We start from the raw sequence: 25,105 nt of genomic DNA on the forward strand, positions 1-25,105 counted from the left end.
GCTTAGAAACTTAACACATTTTTCTGTACTGGCCTTCTGTCGTACCATCTAGAATACCCACTGCAGGAAGGCAAGGCTTGTGTCTTCACCATCATATCCATGGAGCCAAGCACTTCACAAGTACTCAGTATCTGTTGAATATATGAATAATGAGCTCATAGGAAAGTATCTGGAAAAGGCACTGATCCACAGGATTGTGAGACTTTAGGAGTTCTGAAAATTCGGAAAACTTGGAATTAACTTCTTAAACTTGCAGGTGACCCCTTGCAAAATGTATGTTCTTAAGGCCTTCCTTTTAAAATGTTTGCCTTTTAACTTACCTTGGGAATGATGTATTGAATTTGGAAATTGTAGCTACTAGTGGATGTGTGGAATTTTTTAGAATTCATCCATTTGCATTCTTCTCCTTATGGTAGTATTTTAAGGCAACATTAAGTTTTGCTTGTAACATGTATGAATTATATACAAATCATAATGCTATGAGCCACATTGTTCCATATTTTTGTAGAAGAACTCAAATTTTTTTCACTTTTTATTATGGAAACATTCAAACATATATAAAAATACAGAAAATAGTACAATGACCCCCACGTGTCCATCAGCCACCTATAATGATCATCAAATTATATCTTGTTTTATCAATTGTTTTGAAACAAATACCAAATGTGTCATTTTATTATATTTTGGTATGTGTCTGTAAAAGGTAAGAACTCATCTTAAAAATCATAAATGCAATACCCTATTATCATACCCATCTGACCCCACCCAGACCAGTGGAATGGGGGCTGCAGGTAGTGGGGTGGGGTGGCCTTTTTCCATCTCTTTCTCCTGTGATTATTGGTGATGACAAAGATTAGCAGGTTGCTCTAAGCTGCTTTGAGCGGGTTATAATAGATAATAGACTGAAGTAAGATTCTAGCTTCCGCCTGAGGGACATGGTTGAGGTCAGTGTTACGGGTTGGCCTCATCCTATTGCAATCAGGATGGCTCTGAGTTCTGCCCGCTGAGTGGGGCCACCACAGGTGGAGGGGCAGAGTGGGTGCTGAGGTTGAACAGTGGCGGCGCTCTGGTGCTCATCACTGGTGGCATTTAGGAGAGCTCCCTCAGGCAGTTAGGGGAGCCTCTAAATGGAGGCCCTGTTGTCAGCAGCTTTGCTTCAGGTGGCGAAGTGAGAGGTTTCCCCCCAAAGAACAGCTGCCACCCCTTCACGCAAAACTGAGACACCAGGACCAGGCAACTTCACCCGTGGATGCTCTGTTTCCATGTGACTGGCAAGGCCTGTTTCACGATGCATTTTTCTCCAGTACCCAGAATCCAGTAACAGGCTGTGCCTCCTTAGTGATGGGGGCTGAAGAGATGGCAGATTTTCTTTGACTGACGGAGGGATTAAGCGTTTCCAGTCGTCACTTTGACCGTGTTTGGGTTTTGGCTCCCCTTGTTCGGGGCTTCCCTGCCTGTAGTTGGGCCTGGACTGGAGAACCTCTGACAGCTGGTGGCCAGAGTGCCTATGAGGGTCTTCTCCCTTTTTTCTGCTCACCCCAGAGCCCCCATGTGCTCCTTCTGTCCCCTCCTGGCATCTCTGCCACTCTGGACCACCCTTTGACCCAGCGTCCCTCCTTGTGATGGACCAGGTGGGATGGGGAGCTATAAGCAAAGGAGGGGGAGAGGGATCAGGTCCAACAAGTAGACCCCCGTGTCTTCAGTCTTTCTAAGGCTCTGTATCCTCACTGCTAACACGGTTTGAGCGTGGGGACACCTCCGCCTGAGTGGCCCCATTGTCATGAGTGTCACTGTCATTGACTTTCCTCCCGTTGCCCATCCGGGCCACTTCTCTGCTCCCGCCCCTCAGCCTCGGGACACTCATTAACAGGCTGACATTCCCCCCTGCTGGACCTGGCAGAACACAGGACATGACTAAAGGAGTGAATCTTACATAATTCTAGCTAACATACTCTTGGGGTGGGTGCTCATGGTTTTGAAATGCTTAACTACTGTGAAAATGTTCTCCCCATCATCCTTTTGTTTGACTTTTGCCGGAAAGATGGACGTGACTAATGGTTGAACTCTTATTTGGAAACCTACTTTTGTGTCGTTTGGGAGATGTAATAAGTTTCTGATTGAAAAAAATGGTGTAGGGATGGATTTTAAATATCTGAGAATCATTAATGTTTCACGATGAAACACTAGTTTCTTCTCTCAGGGAAATTTACTTAGGGCCAGTTTTGGACCCTGCAGGCAAAATTAGACTGCTGCCCTCTCTGCTCCCTCCACCAGCTTACCAGCTTCATTTCTTCGTCATGGTTCTAGGTCTGGGGGCTTCTTAATCACTTATACAATAGTAGTGTGAGCTGTTGGAGAACTGGGCAGAAAACATACCTTATTCTGGACCTGATTTCCCAGAAATCATACAGTGTGGCTTATGTCTCTGATATTTGATACTTAAGGAATCATGAATTTCAAGAGCACTATTTTTCTAGCGAAAACTGAGTGTTGCACTTTCTTCACGTTTTTAGAAAACTGTAAAGTCAGCTTATTGAAACACCAAAACTACCGTCCTGAATTTGAAATGGTCAGAAATGCCATTATGATGATTGAGAGCAGTGGTTTGCATCCTTGCTTGCCTGCCTGCCGTCCTGGAGACTCTGGTTGCACTGGTAGCGGCGGGGCAGCCTCAGGTGTTTGAGGAGCATCTAAGGTTGGGAACCACTGAACTACAGACTTGGAAGCTGGTGTAATAACGTCACAGTTCTGCTGAACAGGCCTTTAATACCTTTTAAATCAAGTGCCATACAATTTCAGATGCCTTCCAAGTACTGAACAGAGCATAATATTAGTTTATTAAATGTTACAGGAATTGTGTGGAGTGGATGCATGAGCGGCATGATGGCTGACCAGGGCCTTCTGTCATCAGTAGACGTAAAGCTCTTGGACAGAAGGTTGTGGGGTAATGGAGTGTTCATATGGTGCCACCGTATCACCCCACAAATGAGCTCCCGTGACCAAGGGAAAACTACCTTTCCAGTGGAGAGGTCTGTCTCAGTCATTAGTTAACCAAGTGATGAAACAGCATCACTCAGAGCCCACTTACAGCAGGCTTTTAAGAAGTCTCTAAGTGGAGGATGAGGTCGTATTTCTCACCTTCCCAGCTCTCCCCTGAAGACTGAGATTCAGTGCTAATCATGGTCCCTAATAAATAAAAAACGGTTGGTGTTAAGCTTCTTTGATGTCTCTTTTATTTCCCTGTATGTCATAGTAATAGCTAAGAAGAAGAAGATTGAAATCAATGTCTGCTAATAGATGTTGAATGAAACTGAGACAGTTCTGAGTTTAAAGATAGGCAGGAATAATTGTTTGAAGCTTTAGGAGCCCTAAAGAAAGGAGTATACTTGGGGAAAAAATTAAAAGTCTGAAACTTGAGTAGTTAACTCAATAAAAATAATTTTGTAGTAAAGCACAGGAGAGCAATCTCTTTGATCATGTAGTGATTGCTAATGTGAATCCAACACCACTATCAATTGATACTTTTAAATGTAATTTAGATTTGTATATGATGTAAATGTAGTTATAAAATGTTTCATTAAATTTTCTACTATTAACACAAGACTTCAAATGATTTTATGAGAATATAGCACTCTTTCCCTAGTTTGTGGACCAAACATCTCTTAAGGCAGCATTTCTCCAAGTCTCTGGAGAATGTTCCCCTCCCGAGAGATGCTATCTGCAAAACGGGTTTGCTGGTACAAGTTGGCAAGTATTGCATACAGTAGTCCTTTCCAAAGAATCATACTTCACATGAGCATATGAAAAGCTTTGAAGTCTTCACAGGAAAGAAACCTGTTTACTTCTGTGTAACCTAGCATTCCCAGACTTACCTTGCCAGGCAAGCCTTTTTTCCACCTGTTACAGCAATTCCTAGAAATGCTGCTTTAAAGAACACGTGGTCCCAAAACAGTAATGGTATTTGAATATCAGGGACTATCTTAGTTTGTTCACAGCAATGTAGCTTCTCTCTAGCATGCTGGCAGAGGGAAGGAGGGATCCTCCCTGTTATGGACTGAATGTGGTTCCTCAAATTTCATGTTGAAATCCTAACCCCTAAGGTGATGGTATTTGGAGGTGGGGTCTTTGGAGGTGATGAAGTCATGAGTCTGTTTTATGAGGGCACTGATCCCTTCGTGAATGGGATTAGTGGCCTCATAAGATAGACCCCAGAGAGCTCCCTTGTCCCTTCTTCCATGTGAGGACATGGCAAGAAGACAGCCATTTATGAACCAGGAAGAGGGCCCTCACCAGACACTGAATCCGCCAGCACCTTAATCTTGGACTTGCTGCCTCCAGAACTTTGAGAAATAAATGTCTGTTGTTGAAGCCACCTGGTCTATGATCTTTTTGTCATAGCAAGCCGAATGGACTGAGACAAGGACCCATCAGAATTTGTTTCAGCTCTTGCTTAAGAGCTCATCTTTTTTCTTTATTTGTGGGGGAGGGTAGAGTGATGGTGGTTCTAGCACCTATTTGAGGAAACCAAATGGCCCCTTCGATACTGTCCCCCCTCAACCACTATGTGAAGTCACACAGCTTCAGCAGCCTTGTGTTAGCACCATCAGGATCCACTGGAATAGGTTTTGATTATGAGGCTATAAAGTGTAGATAAACCACTTAAGAATTCTAGTTCTGTTGCTGCCTAACTTCCAAAGAATTTGTTTCCCCAGTTCTCTCCTGATGATAAATTAAGAGTCATTAAACATTCCAAGAATCATTTCTATGCCTTTCCTGCCACTCACTGAACAAATATTAAGTGGCTTCTGAGCTACACACTATGGTGGGGGATGCAAAAGTGGAAAGAAATATTCTTACTGGCATCTGGAAGGACACTTTGCTCCAAATTATTGGACACTGACTGGGTCACACAGGTGAAGGGCTCAGTCCCGCAAGACTGCACCCACTTGGGACTTCCCTGGTGGTCCAGTGGTTAAGAACCCGCCTTCCAATGCAAGGGATGCAGATTCGATCCCTGGGGGAACTAAGACCGTGTGCTGCAACTACTGAGCCTGCACGCTCCAGAGCTCGTGCACCACATCTAGAGAGCCCGCAGGCCTCAACTAATGACTTTGTGCGCTCTAGAGCCTGCGTGCCGCAACGAAGATCCCTCATGCTGCAACTAAGACCCGATGCAGCCAAATAAATAAATAAATATTTTTTAAAAAATAAATTACTGTTTGTTTCTGTAAGTCACTGAGATGTGAGGTTATTTGTTGTGTGGGTAAAGTTGGTCAATACAGAAATCATCCAAAAGTGGCAATTTGAGGAAAGGTTGAATTTTACAAAAAAAAAAAAAAAAAAAAAAAAAGACTGCACCCACTTGTTCAGACACCTGTTCCAAGTCCAGGTTGTTACCTGTGCTTCTGACCAACTGGCTTTAAATCTGAGTTTCCCAACGACACCTCCTTGGGTTCAACTGATTTACTAGTGCAGCTCATAGAACTCAGAGGAACATTCACTTAAATGTTTACCAGTTTATTATATAGGATATTATAAAGGATATAGATGGACAACAGCCAGATGAAGAAGTGCGCAGGGTGAGGTCCAGCAGGGCCTGACACACAGGAGTTTCTGTCCCCATGGAACTGGGGTGTATCCACTCCTGACATGTGGATGCATTCTGGTTCACCAACCTGGAAGCTCTCTGAACCCCATCCTTTTGGGTTTTTATGGAGGCTTCATTACACAGTGTTAAAATAAAAACTCATGTATGCACCCAATATAGGATCACTCAAAAGCCCACGACGAAAGATAAGGAAAGACACTATATAATTATAAAAGGATCAACAGAGGAACAGGATATTACACTCATTAACATATATGCACCCAATATAGGAGCACCCAGATACATAAAGCAAATACTAGCAGACATAAAGGGAGAAATTGATGGGTATACAATAATAGTAGGAGACTTTAACACCCCACTCACATCTGTGACAGATCTTTGAGACAGAAAAATCAATAAGGCAAGAGAGATCCTAAATGATACAACAGAACAGACTTAATATTTTCAGGACATTACGTCCAAAAAAAGCAGACTACACATTCTTTTCAAGTGCACATGGAACATTCTCTAGGATTGACTACATACTAGGGCACAAAACAAGCCTCAACAAATTTAAGAATATAGAAAATATTTCAAGTATCTTTTCTGACCACAACAGCATGAAACTAGAAATCAACCACAGAAAAAGAAACGAGAAAAAAACAATTACATGGAGACTAAACAACATGCTACTAAAAAACCAATGGGTCAACAATGAAATCAAAGAAGAAATTAAAAAATACCTTAAGGCAAATGACTATGAAAACACAACCACACAAAATCTATGGGATGCAGCAAAAGCAGTTCTTAGGGGGAAGTTCACAGCAATACAGGCCTTTAAGAAACAAGAAAAATCTCGAACAAACAACCTAACCCACAACCTAAAAAAAATCAGAAAAAGAACAAACAAAACCTAAAGTCAGCAGAAGGAAGGATTTACTAAAGATCAGAGAGGAAATAAATAAAACAGAGATTTAAAAAACAATAGAAAAAAATCAATAAAACCAAGAGCTGGTTCTTTGAAAAGGTAAAGAAAATTGACAAACCTCTGGCCAGGCTCACCAAGAAGACAAGACAGGAGACTCAAACAAAATAAGAAATGAAAGAGGAGAAATCACAACTCATAACTCAGAAATACAAAAAACCATAAGGGTATACTATGAACAATTATATGCCAACAAATTTGACAACCCAGAAGAAATGGACAACTTTCTAGAAACATACAGCCCAAAAAAACGGAGTCAAGAAGAAACAGATAATTTGAACAGACCAATCACTAGAAGTGAAATAGACTCTGTAATAAAACAAACAAACGAAAATCCCAACTCCCTACAAACAGAAGTCCAGGGCCAGATGGCTTCACAGGCAAATTCTACAAAACATACAAAGAAGAACTTATACTGATCCTTTTCAAATTCTTCCAAAAGAATGAAGAGGAAGGAACACTTGCAAAGACATTCTATGAAGCCACCATTACCCTGATACTGAAACTAGACAAAGACACTACCAGAAAAGAAAATTACAGGCCAATATCTCTGATGAATATAGACGCAAAAATTCTCAACAGAATATTAGCAAACTGAATCCAACAACACATAAAAAAGAGCATACACCACGACCGAGTTGGATTCATCCCACAGTCACAAGGATGGTCTGATATGTGCAAATCAATCAATGTGATACACCACATCAACAAAAGAAAAAAACCCCATAATCATCTCAATAGATGCAGAAAAAAACATGCAGTAAAATTCTACATCCGTTCATGATTAAAACTCTTACCAAAGTGGGTATAGAGGGAACATATCTCAACATAAGAAAAGCTATTTATGACAAACCCACACACAGCCAATCCAATACTCAATGGTGAAAAGCTGAAAGCCTTCCCATTAAAATCTGGAACAAGACAAGGAAGCCCACTCTTACTTCTCTTCAACATAGTATTGGAAGTCCTAGCCACAGCAACCAGACAAGAAAAAAATAAATAGAAGTTATTCAAATTGGTAGGGAAGAGGTAAAACTGTCATTATATGCAGATGACATGATACCATATATAGAAAACCCTAAAGACTCCACACAAAAACTACTAGAACTAATCAATGAATTCAGCAAGGTAGCAGGATACAAGATTAACATACAGAAATTGGTTGCAGGGGCAGAGGGGTGGAGGAGGGAGCGGGGAAAAATAAAAGAAATTGGCTGCATTTCTTAACACTAACAATGAAATATCAGAAAGGGAATGTAAACAAACAATCCATTTTAAAATTACATCAAAAAACAATACTTAGGAATAAACCTGACCAAGGAGGTGAAAGACATATGCTGAGAACTACAAAACATTAATAAAGGAAATTGAAGATGATTCAAAGAAATGGAAAGATATCCCATACTCTTGGATGGGAAGAATTAATATTGTTAAAGTGGCCATACTACCTGAAGCAATCTATAGATTTAACGTGATCCCTATCAAATTGCCCATTACATTTTTCACAGAACTAGAACAAATAATCCTAAAATTTATACGGAAGCACAAAAGACCCAGAATTGTCAAAGCAATCCTGAGGAAAAAGAACAAAGCAGGAGGCATAACCCTCCAGACTTCAGACAATACTACAAAGCTACAGTAATCAAAACAGTGTGGTATTGGCACAAAACAGACATATGGATCAATGGAACAGAACAGAGACCCCATAAATGAACAAACATACCTACAGTCAATTAATCTTTGGCAAAGGAGGCAAGAATATACAATGGGAAAAAGACAGTCTCTTCAGCAAGTGGTTTTGGGAAAGCTGGACAGCTGCATGTAAATGAATGAAGTTAGAACACACCTTCACACCATACACAAAAATAAACTCAAAATGGCTTAAAGACTTAAACATAAGACATGATACCATAAAACTCCTAGAAGAGATCATAGGCAAAACATTCTGACATAAATTGTACCAATGTTTTCTTAGGTTAGTCTCCCAAGGCAATAGAAATAAAAGCAAAAATAAACAAATGGGACCTAATCAAACTTATAAGCTTTTGTACAGCAAAGGAAACCATAAACAAAATGAAATACAACCTTTGGACTGAGAAAAATATTTGCAAATGATGCGACTGACAAGGGCTTAATTTCCAAAATATACAAACAGCTCATGCAACTCAATAACAAAAAAAAACGAACCCAATCGAAAAATGGACAGAAGATCTAAATAGACATTTCTCCAAAGAAGACATAAATGGCCAATAGGCACATGAAAAGATGCTCAACACCGCTAATTATTAGAAAAATGCAAATCAAAACTACAATGAGGTACCAGCTCACACTGGTCAGAATGACCATCATTAAAAAGTCTACAAATAGCAGGGAAATCCCCGGCGTTCCAGTGGTTAGGACTCCGAGCTTTCACTGCTGAGGGCATAGGTTTGATCCCTGGTTGGGGAACTAACACCCTGCAAGCCGCAAAGTGCAGCCAAAAAAAAAAAAAAAAGGCTACAAATAACAAATGCTGGAGAGGGTGTGGAGAAAAGGGAACCCTCCTACACTGTTGGTGGGAATGTAAATTGGTGCAGCCAGTATGGAAGTTCCTCAAAAAAACTAAAAGTAGAGCTACCATATGATCCAGCGATCCCACTCCTGGGCATATATCCGGAGAAAACTCTAATTCAAAAAGATACATGCACCCCTATGTTCCCAGCAGCACTGTTTACAATAGCCAAGACATGGAAGCAACCTAAATGTCCACTGACAGATGAATGGATAAAGAAGATGTGGTACATATATGTAACAGAATACTACTCAGCCATATAAAAGAAGGAAATTTTGTCATTTGCAGCAACATGGATGGACCTAGAGATCATCATACTAAGTGAAGTAAGTCAGAAAGAGAAAGACAAATACCATATGATATCACTTATATGTGGAATCTAAAATATGACACAAATGAACATATCTACGAAACAGACTCACAGACATAGAGAACAGACTTGTGGTTGCCAAGGGGGAGAAGTGGGGGAAGGAAGGATTGGGAGTTTGGGATTAGTAGATGCAAAGTATTATATATAGAATGGATAAACAACAAGGCCCTAATTACTGTATAGCACAGGGAACTATATTCAATATCCTGTGATAAACCATAATGAAAAGAATATGAAAAAGAATATATACATGTATAACTGAATCACTTTGCTGTACAGCAGTAATTAACATTGTAAATGAACTATACTCCAATAAAATTTAAAAAAATAAAAAATAAAAAACTGAGACCAGCCTTGAAAACTCCATGAACAGACAAAACCAGTTTAGTCACGCAAGCAAGGCTTAATTGAGCTTATTTTAGGAGACTAACCTGACCTGGGTCATTTCTCGCTTATGCTTCTGGAAAGCATAAGCTAAACTGTTTCCTAAGGCTGATATGAGGTTAGCCACTGACCAATTCCCAACCATTTAAGAAAATTCTAATATTATAACCAATCACTGTGAAGAATAAGCAGTCACTGCCCTCATGCTGTGTAAGCTGCTTTATAACAGTGCCCCCCCCACCCGGCCTCATTCCACGTGTTGGTCTGAGTGCTCTGTGTTCACAAACTCTTTTTGGTGTGTGCACAATAAACTTTCACTAATTACTACTTTGATGATTCATTGACTTTCTGTTATTTTTCTGTGATCCTTTGACAAGTCACAATTGATTAAATCACTGGCCGTTGGTGATTGAACTCCAATATTCTCCAGCCTCTCGCCCCTCTCCCCTCCCCTGGGGTCATGGTGGGGGTGGGAACTGAAAGTTCTAACCCTCTAACCCTGCAAGGCCATTCCCCTGGCAACCAGCCCCCATCCTAAGGTTACCTAGGGACTTTCAAAAGTCTCATTAACATAACAGAAGCCACCTTTATTGCACTTATCACTTAGGAAATTCCAAGCGTTTTAGGACCACAGTGCCAGGAATGGAGACAAAAACCAAATATATATTTTGTTATAATGAAAGCAGCTCTTTTACCCCTTTCCTGTTTGCCCATTTCTGTTCCCCTGTAACCTTAAAAGAACCTAGTTATAGGAATGAGATCACCAGGCAGTTTAACCTAACTCCTGACTTATACTCTCCTGAATGCACACCATGCCTTGTCTAACCTGTTGATTCTTTTCCTGGATAGAAGTAGTTAGCTCTCTACCCCCAATAGCCCCCCTAAGCAATCCTGCACGCAGATCACATGGGCAAGAAAACATCTGAAGAAAGTCAGCCAGTCTGCATGCAAAGGAGAATGATGCAGAATCCAACCTCCTTCCTTGACGATTCACTGAGATTCTTACCCCCTTTTTCCCTTTAAAAACTGTCATGGTGGGGCTTCCCTGGTGGGGCAGTGGTTAAGAATCTGCCTGCCAATGCAGGGGACACAGGTTTGAGCCCTGGTCGGGGAAGATCCCACATGCCACGGAGCAACTAAGCCCATGTGCCACAACTGCTGAGCCTGTGCTATAGAGTCTGCAAGCCACAACTACTGAGCCCACATGCCGCAACTCCTGAGCCCCTGTGCCTAGAGCCCGTGCTCCGCAACAAGAGAAGCCACCGCAATGAGAAGCCCGCGCACCGCAACGAGGAGTAGCCCCCGCTCGCCGCAACGCAGCCAAAAATAAATAAATTTTTTAATAAAACCAAAAAAACTGTCACGGCTGAGCAGAATCTTTGGGGTTGGTCTCTGGACACAAACCCACCTTCTCCCCAGAATGCCAGGTTTTCTGATTAAAGCACCTCTTCCACTGACACTTGCCTCTCCACTATTGGCTTTTGAGTGGCAAGCAGCCAAATCTGACTTCGGTAACAATAAGTCAACATATCACATATACCAAACCAAAAAGTTTCACTTAAAAGGTTTATTTTAGCAGCTCAGTTTTATCACATTCTACTTATTTGTTTAATATATTTATATTTGTTCTGCATAGATGGCATATTAACTTTTATAGTTGACTTTTTCATTTGATATTTGCTGCTACCTGGCCTGAAGAAAGAGTCAGGAGGATAGATAAAACCCGCGTGGTGGCAATGTGGGGCAGCAGTTTGCTTCTCAGCAGAACTTTACTGTCATGTGGGCTTCAGCGTCAGCTTCTCTTCCTCTTCTTTCTCAAATCCTGAACAGACGAGAGATCTTCCCTTGGGATATCGAGCACAACACTTACGCAGTTCTTGGATGACAGCCTGACACTTAGATTCCATGTAGTTGTTGGCTGAAAGACAGATAGACAGACCCTAGTCATGATCTCATAGGACTAGGGCACAGGGAGGTTTAGATCTGAGCTTCCCAGTCCTTTTCACTTTATTGTATCTACAGACCTGGAGGAAAGAGGATGTACCCAAGTCCACTGAATTCTTTCTGATTTAGAGACCCATCAACAGGTTAATAAGGAAGTATGAGGTACAAAGTGGTCGAAAGGTATTTTTACATATAATTTCCTTTTCTTTAACGCTGATTCCTTACATGCCTTTTTCCAGGGCAGTGGTTTTTAACCTTTTGTGTGTGTGTGTGTGTGTGTGTGTTTGGTCACTAACCCCTTTTGTTAATTTGGTGAATTAGAGAAATGCAGGAACCATGCACATTATTTTGCACTCAGTTTAAAGTGGTTGCTGGACCTTCCCTACCAAGTCTGTGCATTAGGGGTTGGCAAACTGCAGCCTCAGGGTTGAATTCCACTCTTTTTTACGGCTGAGCTAAGAATGGGTTTTGCAAAAGGTTGGAAACACACACACACACACACACACACACACGCACACACCAAAGACCTCCTGACTTCCAAATCCTAAAATATTTCCTGTTTGGTCCTTTACATAAAACATTTGCAGATCCCTGCTATACATAGACCCTAAGTCAACGAGGACTTGACCTAAAGGTCCTAGGTCAACTGCAGGTGATGAGTCCCCCAGTACTAAAATGGGGTGTATGGGAGTTAGCCTGGGATAAGGAAAGACAATTCTGATTAGAAAGAGAGTATGGTTGGGTGGCTAAGTCCAGGTTTGGACCCAGACCAAATGGGTTCAAACCATCACTGTGCCCCTTAATAGCTCTGTGACCCTAGACAAGTTACATAGCTTCCGTGTTGATTTCCCTGTCTATAAACATGGGCCACAGTATGTCGGCCTCATGGGTGAAAGGATTAAAGCCCTTACAGCTGAGCTTGTCATCCAGGGAGTACTTAATGCTCACTCTTGGCCCCTCTTGCTCAATCCACCCACATTGTAGTGAGGGGGGTGTATCCAGTTCTAACTTGATTTGTGTTCTCCTTTAGCTGTATGTTGCTAATTCAAATCAGGTAAGAATCAGATAGAATCAGGTAAGAATTTATTTGGGAGAAGAAATTGGGAAGAACATTCTTTTCTTTTTGGCGGGGGTGCCACGCTTCGAGGCTTGCGGGATCTTAGTTCCCTGACCAGGGCTTGAACCCGGGCCCACGGCAGTGAAAGTGCTGAGTCCTAACCCCTGGACCACCAGGGAATTCCCCTTCCTTTTTCTTAAATTTGGAGGAAGGGAAGAAAAGGATGAATAAAATGGCATTATTATTGTACATTAACATTTCAGATTAAAAGATTTTAAAAAGATTGCTTACACCATAAAATGAAAAGTCCAAGAATGAAAGTTAAAAGTCAAAGGAAATATACAAACAAGGGTTTTCTTTGGTGGTGAGTCTTTGGGTGAACTCTGAACATTTTTCCATCCTCCCTTTCTATATTTTCATGGGCATCCATCTCTATCTATTACTTTAGTAATGGGAAAAAATTATCCAAAAAGTCAGCTTTCAAATTCAGATAGCCCTGTAGCCTTTTCTGTTTGTTCTGCTAGTAATCATTTGCTGATTTAAAAAAGTAAAATCCGGGCTTCCCTGGTGGCGCAGTGGTTGAGAGTCCGCCTGCCGATGCAGGGGACACAGGTTCAGGCCCTGGTCTGGGAAGGTCCCACATGCCGCGGAGCAGCTAGGCCCGTGAGCCATGGCCGCTGAGCCTGCGCGTCCGGAGCCTGTGCTCCGCAATGGAGGAGGCCACAGCAGTGAGAGGCCCGCGTACCGCAAAAAAAAAAAAAAAAAGTAAAATCCCCTAGCATATGGTCAAATTTATCGGCTTATTTAAAACAAAATGGACAAATCACTTACATCAAATACGCTTTAGCTGATTTACTTTTGCCTTCAAGAGTTAGTTGCCTGACTTCCAAATGTATTTTCACCCCCATCCCTTCCAACCTGACTGCTTTTAAAAAGTGAGCTGTCAGCCACAGTGCAGTCTAACCAACCCACTTAAAACTAGTCTTTTTTAAAAAGGACTTTGCTCAGCTTAGTAATTCTCAACTCTGGCTGCACATGAAAATCACCTGGTTAGCTTTTTAGACTGATTCCTGCCCAGACCCCACCCCCAGAGTCTGATTTAACTGTGCTAGGCAAGTGTTTGAAGCCCTCCAGGTGATTCTAAATGCACAACCGGGATTGTAAACCCCAAGCTTAGGTCACACCACTTTTTACTTTCTGCCATCCTTGATGACACAGTGAGGAAAATCTTTAGGATAAGTTAATTACAGAAATATTACATTCTGAGAGGAGTTAATATAGTCTGCTGATAAAAAGAACAATTGTTCTCTGGTTAGTTCACAGATAAAGTTGAAAATATAGAAAAGCACTTAACATACTACCTTGTAAACATTTCTGTATTTCACAGGCTTGTTTCTGGCACGGATCCTTCTGCGGCATATCCAGAAAACTAAAATAAGAAAAATGATTTTTATTTTGTCTTTTATACATAAAGACTTTAAAGCCCCTCGATGGAATTTTCTTCTGAGACAAGCAGTATGCTCTTACAATTGCTGGAAAACAATTACACTAAAAAATATTCTTCCTGCTCATAGGATGAATTAACTGTATTTTTATAATATTCCATTTGGCTTGGAAGATATAAATAGCTTTACATAGGGAAAAAAACCCCTTGACTTCAACTCATCTTGACTATTGTAAACCAACATTGGGCTAGAGGAGCCGGCGCTGCAGCCTGACAAGTCGGCCCACTGCCCGGCTCTGTCACTCAGAGAACCACTCTTGATAAATGCTTTAACTCCTTGAGCCTTTTTCCTTATTACTTGTGTGTAAAATAGAGATCATACCTACCTGAAAGCATTGATGGAAGGATTAAACGTGATACAGTATATAAAGTGCATAGAACAGTGCCTGGAAGGCAGTAAGGACTCAACACGTGATAGCTATTATTCCCAAGATTTTTAAAAAAGTAAAACCCTTCTTTTAATGTATACAAACTGCCATGAGTATTTTAACTCAGGAAATAATCTTCATCAGGTAGTGAATCAGCAATATTTGGTGCTATTATTACTTCCTGAGAAAGGTGCTAGGTAAGCAGCTAAAACGTTTTTTGGAGTTCTTACAGAAACCAACTTATTTAAAATATTTGTAACCAGAGAATAAATTTAAGTGCCCACGATTCTGATCAGCAACTTCTAAAAATTTGAAGACACAATTTCAGAAAGGAAAAAGGCCCAGGAGCCTTTGTAGCTAATTTCATTAATGCAAATGATCTCCCCTTTTTTTTTTTCCTCAGAGCCCCCTAAGTTCTTAGTAGATCCAAGTTAGGTCAGTACTGGGATGGGAAACACTGGAGCAAAACCTAGGATATTTACAGGATGGGAGAAGGAAAGGCAGGTGAATTGCTGCAGGGCAAATAAGCGACAAATAGATGTTGATGCTGCTAGGAGCTGCTCTCTTCTCTCTAAATCAGTACCAAGTCCTTGGTGATCAGGGCATCTGTTCTGTAGCAGGTGCTGACTTTTGTGGGATTCATCAGATCCCAGTTCCAGCTGATGATGTCCATTAACGGTTCTATGGCAATTTCCAAAGGAGTCAATTTCAAGTTACGTATCCTAACTAAGTGCTTTTGTTGACTTGCTTTCTGCCTGCATAACCCTTTCTCTGCAGTTCCACTTTCGGTGTTCTTCATGACCCTTCCTAAACTTCTGTGTTCTTGAGCAGTTTTTCAACCCACTCCCTCCCCACAGGCCCACAGGTGGGTGCACTGCAGTGGTGGATGACGTGATTGCCATATACTGAACAGAACAGAGGGGCATATCTTCCTAGAATCCCAGCACCTGGAAAAAAAAGATCATTAAAATCACCACAATCGAATAGGGTGAAAAAGAAGAAGGGGGGTGGGGACAGGGGAGAAAAAGAAATACATACCAGATTAATCATCAGGCAAAAGCTTAAGCAACAGCTCCTGTACTCCCCTGACCTGTCAGAAAAAGAAAAGTTTATAGAGTACTCTGTTATAAGAGTCCCAGTACAATGAAAAATTATTAAGCAACATGTGTACCATTAAATGATGCTGGATCTGCCACAAGCGAGAGTTGTTATCCATGTAGCGCTCCTCGGGGTAGAGTTGCCACATGAGAGGTAGCTGGGAGGTGAGAAGGTGACTTGGCCTGGCTGCGTCACCTAAAGGAACCTGAACTTGCTGAACTCGTGCCCTTAGGAAACTCGTCTCCTAATGGAAAGAAACGATCAAAAATAAAACCAAAGACTTCAGGATATTGAGACTGGTTAGAAACCAAGTTGCTTGAAAGCAAAAATCAAGAAAGAAAGAAACAAAATGTAAACAGTTACCTCTTCCAGGACGGCCACCCACGTGCGCTGGTGTTCGTCGCGGTAGATACCCTCTTGGTGAACCCAGAGGTGATCGGGTGGAGCCCCCACATCCTCTCCTGCCATCCTGGGCTTTGGATTCCAATTCTAGCCCTGCTTTTCTCCACCTAAGCCTGCAGCACCCGCGCACAGGACACAGGTGTGACTTTTTGGGTTGGAATGAACTCACCAATGAGCAAGGTGACCTGGTACTAGCAACCACCAACTAGAAGCAAACCTCACCTATGTCTATCTGCACAGCCTAAACAGAACTGAGGATGTCTGAAGCTCCCTGGCAGACACTGAAGTGACACTCAGGCAGAACCCTGGGTGATGCTGCTGACTGCGAAGCACTCAAGAATTCTGCTAGGTGAGGGGTTCCGTGGAAATGTGGGCCTAGCGCTACAGGAAGCCGGGCAGTGGTCTCACAGTCTTTGCATTCAGCAAGCAGCATCTGACAAAATGCAGTGAGCAACGGAATATGCACAGGAGTGCGCATAAGGGCACACTTATTTGGGCAGGAAAGCAGTATAACAGACACATGCATGCCATATTCTCCAGGTAAAAGCCCCTTCCAAGCAGTTTCCATTTTAAAAGGTAAGACTGTGAAGGTCAAATCATGTAATGTGCATGGCTTTCTAAATTGAAATTAGAAGTTTGTTTTAAGGGCAAATGACCTATTTATCAGTTTGCTTAGAAAGGCTACTTATAATGGCTAGGCATTTCCAGAAGGGAGTTTTCATTTTAGGGAAAATACTTATGGTCGCATCGTTGCGACAGACCCTGGGGATCATGATGATTCAGAGCTGAGAGACAGCAAGTGATAGTCACCCATCTAGGTCCTTGTTTCACTTTAATAATGCTTCAGGATGTCACAGGAGCCCATTTTTCCATAGACGCGTGGGTTTAAATTCTGTTTTCCCAAGTCAGAAGGTCAGAAAAGCCCATCTGCCCTTTGGGAGGTGTAAAGGAAGCACACCTCTGGGCAAACTCTTTCCATAACGCAGACTCAGCTCCGACCCCATAAGGATCCTCTGCCCAGGTCTGGGTCTCATTCAGGGCCTCACAACAACTTGAGCTGCATTTTACAGGAATGAACCTTTTGGAGCCAGCTTACAGCGTCGCAGCGTGCTTTCACTGGGTGTCTATGTTGGACAGAGTGCAGACACGGCATTGGGGGATCTGCTCCAAAAAACAGAGGCCTCCTATTCCCGTTAGGCGGCCTTTAGGTAAGAGAGGGACTGCAGCACAACTTGGGAGGTTGTTAAACCCTCAAATGAGATTGTCAAGAGGAAACGAGATGCCAGAACACAGAATGGTGCCAGAAAGAAGAACTAATTGAGCTGAACCAAGCCTTCTTTTCAAGAACAACAATCTGAGTCTGATTTGTTGTTGTTGTTTTTCCTTAACACTGCTGGTTTGCCTTCCCTAAAAGGTACGTGGAAACTATCTTCTATAGACTTAGGAAATGGTCTGATTGTGGTGAATAGTTGATGAGCAGCACACTTGCCTCGCCCATTGCACCCTGCGTGGACCTGACGCTGAGCCCATCGTAGCTTTTGTCTTACAGGGCTCCCTCATTTCAAACTCACCTAAAGCGGAACACCTTCTCCTAAACCAAATCCTGATTCTCGCAGTGGCAACACAGCCTCTCCTGATCCTGCGGACTCAAAACTTGTGTTATCGTGGACTTCTTCCTCTTCTTCAGTTGGTGCATCCCACCTGTCACCATTTCCAGCAAGCACCACTACCACTGTACTTGAGACCAACTTTCCCCCAATACCAGGTTCATCATGTCTAGCGCCGTACCCTTGCTCTCACTTTCCACTCACCTAATGTTCCTCCCCGGGCCTCTCTGCCTATCTCAGTACTATTACCACAGAGGGCAGGTGCCTGCCTTCTTGATGAAAACTTCCTGCCTCTTATGAATACTGTAGCATTTATGTCTAAACTAAAACTCAGATTTGGCCGCTAATTATAAATTGCTTCGCATTTTACTCTGCTTATTTCACAAGTCCTGTCCGCGCCCCCCCACCCCAGTACAGTGTTATAAGCACCTCAACGGAAGGAATAATACAGCACTGGACACCCTAAGCCTCAAATACTAGTCAAACAGTGTTCCTGTGAGCGGATGGATACGTATGCTGAGTAGAGAGGGGAGGCAAAGGCCACATGAGCATGGGTAGGGAGTGACCCTCTGGGTCTGTTATATAGCTATACATTATTTTGTTCAAAGCCATTTTTTTCCATTTAGCAGATACAATTGTTCTGCCTCTCTTTCTCCCCAAGATTTTGGAAAGGAGAGATAAAACAAAACCCAGTAAATACTAATGTCAAAATAAAATATATTAAAGTCTGAATTTTGAGTACAAAAGAAACACGTGCCCCCCCCAAACTGGAGACCAAATGTTAAAGGTTTTAGCACCATCTCAACTTCACAGATAGGTCCTAGCAACAACTAACACGTTGACACATTGACATTTAAATCTGTTTTGAATGAAAAGCAAAATTTTACTGGTTACATCGACATTAAAAGGAAATAATTCCACTGGCATAGAGGGCAAACAAATTGGATGCTCTGAGTTAGTAAGAATCACTACAAAGAGGCCTATGAGTCACTACAAAATATTCTCAGAAGAAAGGCAGCGTGGTGTGCTGCTGTGACCTGAAGGACAACATGCTGGGCATCAGCAGGATGAACCTGGGACAAACGCCAGCACACAACCCTGGACTTGCATGCGCTACCAGAGACAGCGTGAAGGCCCAGCGAAAGGCAACTGCAGTGATCAAGGGACTGAGAAGCTGCCCTGTGAGCACGAATCAAGAGCCTCAGCAGAGAAAAGCCAAGGCTCAGTGAGAGGGATTAAGATCAAAGCCACAAAATCGCAGGTTGTATGAATGGAATACAGTTTCCCTAAAAGTGATCCTTGGAACACTTGCCCCTAACTTTTTCCTTGGTCAAATAAGTTTGGGAATCTTGTAGAATCATAAAGAACATAAGTACAGTAAAACCTCTGGCAAGGTATGCAGTAAAGAAACTTTATTTTAACATTCCCCAAATTTATTTGACTAGAGAACATTCTCCTCCATATGACAGTTGTGCACAAAATTCGGGACCCCTTGAACCAAGATGAATCTCTGAAAACCTCGAGATAAACTTAGGTACAATGTGCAATACAAAACACAGAACATAAACCTGTTCCACTCAACTCAAGTAATACTACCAGCTGCAAATTCAAATGGATTCAAAAAAGTGTTTATAGGGAATTCCCTGGTGGTCCAGTGGTTAAGACTCCGTGGTCCCAATGCAGGGGGCACAGGTTCGATCCCTGGTTGGGGAACTAAGATCCTGCATGCCGCACAGCGCGGCCAAAAAAAAGAGAAGTGTTTATATACCTTTATTACCCATGAATGCACTAAAAAAGATTGTCCCCGTGGGGGTTACCTTGATGCCACGGCCAGGGACCACACTGGCCTAGACAGAATATTTCTTAATAAGGCAGTTTGTGAACTATGTCTTAAGCAGGATAGACCACACAGAAGGGCTTGCTTAGGTAGGTAATGCAAGTAAAACCATTATTTTTCATTTACAGAATGAATCATTTTGTCTTTTAAAAGAAGTATAATTTGGTTTAATTTCCAGGTGTTTGAACAGTTTTTAAACATGAATCAGTTGAATACACTTACTTTATTTGAAGTCAATTAATAAACTCATCTACTTACAATGGGTGAAGTTACCAAGCCCTGGAGTCAGCCCGGCCTGTGTATGAATGCTGATTTTGCCACTTACTAGCTCTGTGACCTCGGATAAGTTACACTCTCTACACTCCAGTTTTCTAAGATGTCAAATGAGAATTAAAGAACAGATTAATTGTAACTGTCAGCACTTACCTAGCACTTCCTACATGTTTATTTATATATTGACTCTTTTAATCTTCACAGTCACCCATTAGATGGATACTATTATTACCCCCACTTAAAGATGAGGGAAGTAAGGCACAGAGAAGTTAGCTAACTTGCATGAGGTAACACAGCTAGGAAGTTGCAGAGGCTGATTCCAATTGGGGCAGTTTACACATACAAGGTATACAAATGCTTAGTAGAGTGTCTAGCACATGATAAGCTTGCCATAAATGTTAATAGTTTTTTTCTACTCCAATTAAACTTTAGAGCTGTAAAATGCAGCCATGAGCATTATAAAAGGTAGAGAATATCATTGTGGGATATGAGATTGACTAACACCAACCATAGACAAAAGGTGTTTTTCTTCTCGAAGCTGCCTAAAAGTGCTTATAAACGCAAGACGTCCCATCACAAAACATAAAAATAACAACAGCCATACTTGCACCATCAGCGCAGGGCATACTAGCCGCGAATAGCCATTGAAAACAATATATGCTGTAAAATTGAAGCTTAAGAGAAAAATTAGATGGGTCCAGTGTAATTGCACACATGAAATTTCGCCCCAGCTTCATCATTATCAAAATTAATCATGGAAGGATGTGCAATATGATTCTTAAACATTAGGTAAAAATGGAGGTTGCTGGCATGGATGTTCCAGATAGTTCCACTGGACGTGGGCCCTATTTGTGGGGAGATCGGGGTTGGAACTGACTTGGGAGAAAAGAGCAAAGCATCAACACCTCCTCCAGCAGCACCCTGGGCATGTTCCCTTTCCAGTACTGCCCTGTCCGCCTGTCTCCCAACTACACATGGAACAGAGAAGCAGATCAAACCCACAGAGGCACTGACTGGCTGTGGCGGCAGCACGGCATAGATTTTTCTTTGGTTTTGAATCGTTCCCAGAATCCGCGTGTAATTCCTAGCCTCGGGAGTGGGAGATGTGTACTGTCCCCTATTGCACGTTTATCACACCTCAAAAGAAAATTACTTTTACATATAATTTCACCAGGTCTGATATCACCGAGACAAGGCGAGCTGAGGAAACTTGTGCATATCTGCTGCGATCTGCGATACATCCGACCTCGAACAGAAACTTCAGTTCCCCTTTCCCCTTCCCTGTATCGAACAAATAAATACCTAAAGCCTTTGGAGAAAGTAGCAGCCGCCAAGCTTAGGAGTGATACTTTTTCAGACACAGTATAACACTGTTTCTGCCAAGAGGTTACTCACATGAATATAGTGTTTCTTGGGCTAATTATCCGCCTCGAGAGCAGCGAGGCTACAACTTCAGGTCACCCACCCCGGGCCACTCAAGCCGGGATCGGGACGTGAGCCCGGGGCGAGCCGAGGGGCATTCCGGGCCGAGGTCACCGAACCGAAGTTACGGGGCGCGGGCCGGCCACCGGAAGTGGTCCAGGGAAAGAGAGTGGTCCCAAATTCAGGGCCCCTAACTTGGAAACAAAACAAAATAAAAGAAAACCTTAACTCAGGACCGAATTTCAAAAGAGCGTCCCTTGGGCTCGAAAGGCCGGCGCGCGCGGCGATGCCGCCTGAGGGAGGTCCCCGGAGCGTGTAGGCCGCGCACGGCTCTTCTCGGCGGGCGGGCAAAATGGGCGCCGGCGCTCAGGAGGCGCCGGCCCAGCCGTCCGGGCGCTCCTCACAGACCACGTCCGCCCGCGGCCCGAGAGCGCCGCCTCCCTGCCGCCCCCCGCGCCCGGCCCGACGTCCAGACCGCGGCCGGCCACCGCCCTCTGCCCCGACGGCCACGCCTGCCCCAACCGGCGCGGGCGTTTCCCAGGTGCCGCCGGGCCGGCCCCGCCCCCGCGTCCCAAGCTCCGCCCCCGCGCGCCCGCCCGCCCCGCCCCGCGCCCCAGGCCCCGCCCCCACGGAACCCAAGCGCCGGAGCAGCCGGTTGGCCAGGCCCGAGTGGGCCCGAGGCGGACGTGAGCAGGGCCAGATCAAGATGGCGGTGCAGGTGGTGCAGGCGGTGCAGGCGGTTCATCTGGAGTCGGATGCTTTCCTAGTTTGTCTCAACCACGCTCTGAGCACAGAGAAGGAGGAGGTGATGGGGCTGTGCATAGGGGAGGTAAGTCATCCAGTAAGCCCGGCCGGAACCCTGCTGAGCAGTCCCACCGTGTCCCCTGGTTGGGTGTTGCCAGCGCCCAGGGCTGCGGAGGCCACAGGCACTCCTGACTCAGATCCTTGGACGTATCCTTTGGATGGTCCTGTTGCCTGGGCCCCGTTTCCTCGCGTCGCTTAAGGCTTCTTTACCCTTCCGCAAGCCACCAGCGATCCTCCTAAGCCTCGGGGAGTGGGGGGGAGGGATGGAAGGCTCACTTTTTCTTGTAGGCTGTGGCTTTTCTTTAGATCTGGAGTTATAACCCCATTGACCAAAACTGCAAGTCAGATCAGAAAGCCGATCTTTTATAATGAGGACATCAGTGTATCAGGAAGCAGCTGACCACGATTAGGGCCCCTAGCCTCGCCTCCGCTCTTCCCTCTAGGAATCATTTTGAGGGTTCGGTTCCAAATAACCCAAGACAGGTGAGGGTTTCCAAGAATCCCAAGTTTCCACTGCGTTAAATATTGCAGAGGGGTGAAAGAGGATGAGGAAATAGAGCTTACTTGTTGGCAATCCGAAGTAAGAATTCTCCAGTCTTTCATGCCGGTGTACAGGAACACATAACCTAATTTTCATATTATCTGCATCCATGTACATCTAATACACTTAATGTGATCAATAATGTTTTCTGCTCTTTCCCACTCTAGTTGAATGATGACCCAAGGTAAGACTATATTTCTTTACTCCTATCTTTTGATCTCTTTGTCATTGTTAACTCAGAATTATCACAACTTTCGCAATGTTTTGTACAGGTTGTATTTTAAGTTACCATTATGACTGTGGAGCTCCCTCAAGAACACAGTTTCAATTCCACCCCAACCCTGAAAGTTGCTTTCCACCTTACTTTCTAGTAGGAGGATTTTCAGTTGAGATATGTATGATCCTATGTGAAAAATATGTTTGGGGGAGCCAAGATCATAAGTGAACCTGGGAAAGCTCTCTGTGGCAGATGATGTGCATATGAGGAGACATTTCCCGCTATTAATCCATTTCTCTATCTAAATTGTCAATGGCTTTCTGCCTCCCCCTGGTGGACCCTACAGTGATCTCAGAGATCCACAGCGGCTTGAATGCTTGAGGCGGTGAAAGCTTTGGTCTACCTTTATTTAAACGTCAGAGCACAGCAGTTTCTCCTTGTCAAACTCACCTCCTTAATACCCAGGATTATAGGACTTTAGCTTTGCCCATGAAAACTATGCACTCGCCACTTAAGCATATGTCTCAGAGTCCTTCTAACAGACATATGAGCACAGCTCTAGCCTCAGTTTACTTTCCCTCCTCTTCCTTTGTCTCTGCTGTTTCATTGCAAAAACTGCTATTCCTGTTACTTTGCTTTAATACCTTTTTATATTCCAAACCTCAGTTCCCTTTTTTTCTAATTTATCCCCAAAAGGAGTGACCCCAAATTTACATATACTGGAACTGATATGCGCACAGTTGCTGAAAAGGTACGTGTGCTATAGCTATAATTTTGCATGATGAAAACTTGCACTTGGGGAGGGATTTCTGTATTCTGTTTGATGATCTCAGCCAGGGTTAACCCAGTTCATGCAGACCCACGTTTGGCTGGGTGGGGTGTTCTGTCTAGGAAAAGCAGATGAAGAATCTACTCAGTAGGAATGGGACCTAATTTTCTATTCTTTCTAGCAAATTATTACTACTTGATCAGGATTGAGTAACCACTGTCAGCTCTCCTCCTTGCTGTCCTCTGCGGGATTTCTGGCCCTTCTCCCATCTTCCTTGAGACCTTGCTGGTTCACATCCTTGAGATCTGGTTCACATCATTGTTATCTTTTTATCCCAAGTCCCAATATCTACTCAGGCAACCCCTCTCTGCTTACAGGCAACCTGTCTGCACTCCCGCCCTGCCTTTTCTTTCCTTTTTATTTCTTTAATATGTATTTATTTATTTGGCTGCACGGGTCTTAGTTGTGGCACGCATGATCTTCGTTGCTGCGTGTGGGATCTTTAGTTGCGGCATGTGGGACCTAGTTCCCTGACCAGGGATCGAACCCGGGCCCCCTGCATCGGGAGTGCGGAGCCTTAACCACTGGACCACCAGGGAAGTCCCCCTGCCCTGCCTTTTCTGGCATGCTCGAGCTTTTATGGTCGAGTATAATGCTTCTCAACCTAATTGTGGTGTAGGACCAGTTAATTTTTTCCCAACCTGTTGCAGACCAATGGTTTTGTAAAATACAATAAAAATAAATTATGTCCTCTTCTCCCACCAAGCAGACAATGGAGGTGATAAAAGCTATCAGGCAACAACTAATTAACATCTAATTATTACCCCCATGTACAGTCTTCCCAAATCAAGGAAAGAAGTCCACTTCCCATCCAGAGCTGCAGCTTCTTCAAAGACCTTGCTTATCAAATATCTTGTCTCTCTTCTGAGTCTTCAACCTATTCCTGTCATCTGGCTTTTTTCCCTTAGGATACAACTGTGCTTCAATTACTGTCATTTTCAGAAAGGAAAGACAAATAACTTCTCAATCCTGTATCTTCCTGTAGTTAACTGCTCTTGTATCCTTCCTTTAATAGTCAGACCTCTTAAAAGAATAGGCTGCAATCGTTCCTTATTTACCTTCTCCAGTGAAAGCGACCACCCTGTAGTTTGCAGTTCTACCTCTCCAGCCACCTCCTCATCGCTCCATCAGTGGATTATTCCTTGGTGCTTATCTTACTTAATCTTTGTCCTCAGAACTCTGAACTCTCACGGGGTGTTTTATTTGTTTTGTTTTTGCTGTGTCTAGCATTCCTCCCCTCTCTCTCTCATCCTTTATGGAATCTTCCTCCTCTGCCTATGCATCAAATATTGGGATTCTCCAAGTTTCTGCCTTCACCTCCTCCT

The 25,105-nt window shown here is 43.3% G+C and overlaps 3 protein-coding genes across 10 annotated transcripts in view; 1 reads left to right on the forward strand and 2 right to left on the reverse strand.

Annotated features, from left to right (window-relative positions):
• Positions 1–11,461: 11,461 nt before the first annotated feature.
• CMC4 (C-X9-C motif containing 4) lies at positions 11,462–21,499 on the reverse strand. 3 transcript variants are annotated; one of them, XM_079911330.1, is made up of 3 exons: positions 21,363–21,499; positions 14,240–14,307; positions 11,462–11,795 (listed from the first exon to the last, which is right to left on the reverse strand). In XM_079911330.1, exons 2-3 carry the CDS (start codon positions 14,295–14,297, stop codon positions 11,653–11,655), a joined length of 201 nt encoding a protein of 66 aa, XP_079767456.1. In that variant the 5' UTR covers positions 14,298–14,307; positions 21,363–21,499; the 3' UTR covers positions 11,462–11,652. The 3 variants fall into 3 exon arrangements, with proteins under 3 accessions (XP_079767456.1, XP_079767457.1, XP_079767455.1); XM_079911331.1 differs by lacking the exon at positions 21,363–21,499 and adding an exon at positions 15,233–15,676; XM_079911329.1 differs by lacking the exon at positions 21,363–21,499 and having other exon boundaries at positions 14,240–14,586.
• MTCP1 (mature T cell proliferation 1) lies at positions 15,579–21,431 on the reverse strand. Of its 2 annotated transcripts, XM_079911328.1 has the most exons (5): positions 21,363–21,431; positions 16,212–16,363; positions 15,922–16,092; positions 15,789–15,840; positions 15,579–15,697 (listed from the first exon to the last, which is right to left on the reverse strand). In XM_079911328.1, exons 2-4 carry the CDS (start codon positions 16,314–16,316, stop codon positions 15,793–15,795), a joined length of 324 nt encoding a protein of 107 aa, XP_079767454.1. In that variant the 5' UTR covers positions 16,317–16,363; positions 21,363–21,431; the 3' UTR covers positions 15,579–15,697; positions 15,789–15,792. The 2 variants fall into 2 exon arrangements, with proteins under 2 accessions (XP_079767454.1, XP_079767453.1); XM_079911327.1 differs by lacking the exon at positions 21,363–21,431 and having other exon boundaries at positions 16,212–17,948.
• A 524-nt stretch (positions 21,500–22,023) lies between the features above and the next one.
• The window catches only part of BRCC3 (BRCA1/BRCA2-containing complex subunit 3), a 76,434-nt gene continuing 73,352 nt past the window's right edge, over positions 22,024–25,105 (forward strand). For 2 of the 5 annotated variants that reach the window (XM_079911783.1, XM_079911786.1), the window contains exons 1-3: positions 22,024–22,218; positions 22,902–22,918; positions 23,648–23,702. In XM_079911783.1, coding sequence (XP_079767909.1) covers positions 22,096–22,218; positions 22,902–22,918; positions 23,648–23,702 — 195 coding nt within the window. In that variant the 5' untranslated portion in view covers positions 22,024–22,095. The remainder of the gene's footprint in view (positions 22,219–22,901; positions 22,919–23,647; positions 23,703–25,105) is intronic. The other 3 variants (XM_079911785.1, XM_079911787.1, XM_079911784.1) reach the window with 2 other exon arrangements.

This window comes from Stenella coeruleoalba (assembly GCF_951394435.1).
Source record: "Stenella coeruleoalba genome assembly, chromosome: X".
NCBI classification, from domain to species: Eukaryota; Metazoa; Chordata; class Mammalia; order Artiodactyla; family Delphinidae; genus Stenella; species Stenella coeruleoalba.